Genomic DNA, 5,686 nt, shown 5'->3' with positions numbered 1-5,686 from the left:
TTACTATAAAAAACCTATAGTCATTTAGTTGAATTAGCATATCAATTCAACTCCTCTAGTATTTTCTTCAGGTACGTAGTATTAATTATTGGTGACGTCTGTTTGGAGAGGATATCGGTCTTACAAAATTCCTGAAAATTGTGATCATGAATTCAAAAATCTTGATGGAATAGCGAATTTACTATCTTATGCTTACAGATGGGAGATAGAAGCTTGGAAATCTGATTTCATATTTTGAGTACGGTACTGGTAGTTGAAAGTTGGATAAAGTGTAGCATTGGGATTTACTTTGTTGTGGGAAAAACAAAATTAGAATAGAATCATGTAATAATCAAAACTATTAATTCTTTTCAGATTGAATTATTAGTTAATTAACCCACAATTCGAAATACGCATCTACTCAATCTCTTCAACCACTTATTGTTGTGTAAGATGGGTTACATATGAATTTAAAGTGATAAAGTGTAACATTTGGAATTACTTTGTTGTGAGAAAAAACAAAATTAGAATAGATTCATGTAATAATCAAAACTATTAATTCTTTTCAGATTGAATTATTCGTTAATAACCCACTATTCAAAATACGCATCTACTCAATCTCTTCAACCACTTATTGTTGTGTAAGATGGGTTACATATGAATTTTTCCATATACTAGAATTTGATGTAGGTACTAAGCATAGAATAAAAAATATTTATAGAATAAACAATCTTGTATAGGTTTTCTCTGGTACTCAAGTATTTAGGTATAGATAGAAGATAGCATAAGAAGATATTCCATGATATAGGAGGTTTATGTTGCAAATTTCAATATTAAATCAAGCCGATAGTCCTAGAATCCTTTTTAGCGAAGTTATGTGACGCTGGTAGTATCTCATACTGTGCCGTTCTTACACTCTCACCCGGCAAAAACAGTAATAATAGACAGAAGTTGACAGTAATAATGGGCTTCAGCTAACAAAAATCGGCTTTAAATGTTTGGAATATAAACAACCTATACCATGGTATAAATGCCATGCCATATTTTCGCTATAGTTAAGTAATTCACAAGTCACAATCAAAGAAGCAGAACAAACCATCAAACCTCTGCAATGTTACCAAAAAGAGAGATACTTTAATAGTTTTCTTCCAAATCATGAATAATTTGCAAGAAGCCTAAGCTTGGTTACCGTATTTCATTTCTACAATTTTATCTCAAAAACTGAGTACAATCATGATTCCAGACTTGTTCCCCATTTTCAGCTTTTCATTCAAGCAGGAGCATATATGAACTTCTCTTAATATCATTGTAATTCTACATTTTTCGCAATCATTCAAAGTGATATTGACGAATATTGTGATATGATATGATATCTGAATGATATACATCATTATTCAGATATCATACAACACTTCTATATCATTTATAGAGTATTTTATAATATATTGTGATATTTTATAAAGGGGCTGAGTGTAGAATACTTGCATGGATGGATTAATAATTCTAAACTTAATTATTCACCTACCCTTTACTCCAGTAGACCCTAAACCAATAAAATGTCAGTAGAACCTCACCCCCCCTTAAAGATTAAAAGGACGTAGTCTGCGTCCCCCCAAACTGTTGGCACCCCTATAGAAACAATAAATAAACGAAATTTACGAACAATAAAAATTATTATATAGCTTACAAATCATGTTCAACCAATTTAATATCTCAAGAATACATTGTATTCCAGGTACATTGAACCAATGTATCAGCTATCCAGCTACTTTTGGCAGCCCAAACCCGTTTATTCATCAAGGACACGATTGCCAAGATAAAACTGTATTGTAACTACGTTTGAATTTAACAGAAATAATCATAAACATTATTATTATTATTATAGAGAATGTTATGGCTGAAGACCTCTTGTAAGCTTGTAATGATCACAAACTGGGTTAACTGTTTTAAACTATGGAATGCATTATGAATAGTCTTACTATTTGTTGCATTATCTATTATTTTATCATTAGCCTACGGTACCATACCAAGGTAGTATCGTACCATTTGATTTGCTATCATTTGATATTTTGAATAATAGATTTCTAGGACCTAATTTAGTGATTGGGAAAATTCTTTCAAGATTCATATCCAAGCTTGAACGGTTTATTCTCCTTTGAAATTATTATGAATCACTTTATTCACACCAACAACAGAACTTTTGAAAATAAAAGTTCATCTAAAATTATTATCAAAAATGTGTTAAGGGACATTTGAGAGACAAATGAAAAAATCGATTCAAAACACAATTTCAGTCTTAAAATAAATTATTTTGATTATTGCACATCATAAATTAGGTACAAATTATTACCATGAATCCTATATCCTATTAATTGGAAGCTAAACATGATAAGAATTTTCTAAATACAACTAGAAAAACACTAATATCAGAACAGGAAAACACTAGAATCTATTAGTCTCGTTATTCTATCCATTTGCATCTATCATATTATTACTGTATTATAATAAATCAACAAGAATTATTCAAGTCCGAAACATCTACAAATTCTTACTTTTTTCCTGTTGTAATTATTCTCAGAATCGACTGCATCTCTTTTATCATTGCTAGCTGTTGGAGTAGACCTGTTAAACAAAAAATGAAACAATTTATGATCAATTCAAAAATGAATAGTGGTAATTGTTTGATTAAGAGCGGTATTGTAAAAAGTAAACCAAAATACAGTGGTGTAATTTTCATCAATAGCTACTGTACGCTTCACACAATTTCCCAAATAGAAACACAATTTTACAAACATGTGAACACAATTTTTTGCCTAAATATTATGATATTTGAAGAGCATAATTTGAATACATAATTGTTACAATATGAACTAATTGAACTCAAAACCCAGGATTTGAAGATACATTTGAAAACCAAATAAAAAAATCATATTAATTGTTTTTAATCAAGCTTTATGAATCAATAAGGTCCGATATATGAAATTCATATGGCATTCTAAGTGCCACAAACTTAATTTATTATAACTTTATTTATAACTTCATTTACTAGATGCAGTGGCATATTTAAATGGACTAGATAGATGTATACAACTTTTAAAAGTTTCCTTTTTATTTCTGTTCACAATTTTTTTTAAATTTGTAAATAAGATGACGTCATTGTTGACATGTGTGACTTGTGTTAGATATTATGAAGATTTGTGTCGTGTAGCGCCATACACTAAATAAATAGAGTGCCAGAAAAAGAAGGTGATTTACAGAAACTGTTGATAACTAATTATTGAAAAAAGTCAAATGCAACAACTAAAGTTACCTGAATATTATTTTTTGTGTAATAATCGACTACCGGGACGGTACGGAACCTATAATAATAACTACTACATTGATAATCAGTGATATGAATCATTCATTCAAAATAGTACAATACAGTAAGTTAAAATTGAATATTTTTTGTTTTGAAAATGATTCAAAACTTGTCTCAGTCTATCTTGCAGATGAATGTCTGCGTATAATTTGTGTTCAAGAGGAATTAAGAACTTATTGAATTGAATATGGTGATTATAATCATAGAGCAAAAATAATGTTTACCGTACTTGTAGTAATCATTTGTATCTGGTATAATCTTCCGTCTTGCGTAAGTAGCCTAAATTCTTGAGTAGCATATTGTTGCAAGGGAGTATAACTTATAATTGGAACTTGGAACGTTCAGGTAGATAAAATAATATGTATTATAGTGATTGTCACAATTTCAAATTAATCATTGAGTTCAGCTTTTTCCATTTATGAATTGGGAACCTTGAACACAATTTATTATTATAGAGTAAAAATGTCTATCAATAGATATACGTTTACAGTATTTGTAATCTCTAGCTATCTCCTCCCTAAGTTGAAACCGACAAAAAATAAAAGATGGTTGATATATGAGAACTTTTGTACCGAGATAGGTATTTATATAAAGATACAATTTAATCAATTCATTAGTAAAGTTGAAAATGTGATGAAACCTTTTTTCACTGTATAGTTACCAATTTCTAACATAAAGTAGAATTATTTTTGTAGACTATTTCCTGCCATCATTCCATCATTCTATCCTCGACTTCAACACCAGTTTTTAATCCTACAAAAAGCTATAAAAATTTGTTGAAGAAATTTTCATGATTGTAATTATTGTGGGACAAAATATCGATTCTTGATCAGCACAGATTAGACTATGGTATTTCAATGATAATACAAATAAGACCCTTTATGTGTTTCTTTCAACGTATTTACCATTTTCTTCAGCAACTGCCAGCTTCTGTGCCAATAGAAAGCCCTGATGGAAACAGCTTTTACATTTTGCTTCTTCTTCAGCTTTAGTATTTTCTAATTCTCCTTGTAACCTCAGAATCACCTCCTGTTGTTGTTTTATCTCCTTCTGATATTCATCCTACAAAGAGAGAAAAACAATTAATCTACAAAGTGAGAAAAACAATTGATTGAAATTTGTATGGTTTGCAAACAACAAAAATCAAGTGGCTTGATAGAATTATGTATTATTAATGATATATTATTGTATTCTTGAACAATTTCTTTCAGACCTTTTGAAGCTATCTTCTGATGAATTTAGTCATTTTATTCATTTCTCCATCTCCATTTTGAAAAGGTGAGGCTATGGGGCGGCGCTCTCCAGACATTAACTTGTCAGTGAAGATTTTTTCAGCACAGGTACACTTTTTATCATAAATTTTCAATAACCGGTACTTTAGAGTGTTATTTATTTATTCATTTATTCATAGACAATAGATACAATCCAGGTGAAAACAACAGTCATTCACCCAGAACTGCTACAAATGGAAATCTTAATTAAAAATGAACAGTCCTGAGCTTATGCAGAGTTCATGATTTGATTTACAGGTTATCGTGTTCCAATAGAATAGAAGTATCCAATGTTTGGGGATTCATTATTTAATCACTTATTACGGACAAAAGGCAACGAATGTAAATTAATGTATATGTAATTTAGAAATAAAGAAGAATACTGAAAAATATTTATTGCTCAATTACAACACTGAGGTACACGGTGCTGTTGTTATATACAGGTATTATAATATACTGTATCATATATACAGGTATCCTGTATAAATCATATTATATGAGTTTCACTCCATTTTTCAAAGTTATATATTGCTCTTTGTTCTTTCTAATTCAATTCATCATAGTTTGCAATTCATGACAGTAAGTCCAACCAGTAAGAAAAATTCTAATTCTATGATTTGTTATTCTTAAAATAAGATATTAATTGCACATTTGAAACTCAGAGCTCAATGCTCTTTTAAATCAATTGAATAGGCTGCACCAATTTATTCTAGTGTACGGTACTTCAAATGCAAACCATCGACTATTTTCTAAGAACGAATCAAGGGTCACCATTTTCTTCCACAGAATTGTTGTTATTGATGTGAGATTTTGTGCCTTAAGCCTAAGATTCTGCTTTAGAGAATCTTGTACAAATCTTTTACATTTCATCTCAAGTCTATAGTCTGAACTTGAGAGATATTCTTGTAATATTCCTATCTAAATATATTCCTAATTCGTGGACTTGAGTGGTGAAGTGGTGTATTGCTATAATATATTCATATCATCTCTCATCTACGAACTTTGTAATGTTCATACCTTAAGTTTTTGGAGATTGACATTCTCCAGTTTGACATGTTGTCATGGACTTGGAGAT

General features: G+C 29.9%; 1 protein-coding gene across 1 annotated transcript; it reads right to left on the bottom strand.

Moving 5' to 3' along the window:
* Positions 1–1,711: 1,711 nt before the first annotated feature.
* LOC120355355 (EF-hand calcium-binding domain-containing protein 4A-like) lies at positions 1,712–5,665 on the bottom strand (the record flags this gene model as incomplete). Its single annotated transcript, XM_039443709.1, is given in 3 exon segments — positions 1,712–2,601; positions 4,246–4,402; positions 5,629–5,665. Coding segments are annotated over 3 exon segments (268 nt in total), but the record flags the coding sequence as incomplete, so codon positions are not given.
* Positions 5,666–5,686: the final 21 nt, after the last annotated feature.

This window comes from Nilaparvata lugens, unplaced genomic scaffold (assembly GCF_014356525.2).
Source record: "Nilaparvata lugens isolate BPH unplaced genomic scaffold, ASM1435652v1 scaffold10481, whole genome shotgun sequence".
Classification (NCBI taxonomy): Eukaryota; Metazoa; Arthropoda; class Insecta; order Hemiptera; family Delphacidae; genus Nilaparvata; species Nilaparvata lugens.
Note: the sequence above shows the minus strand (reverse complement) of the source record. Positions and strands in the feature narration are given on the sequence as shown.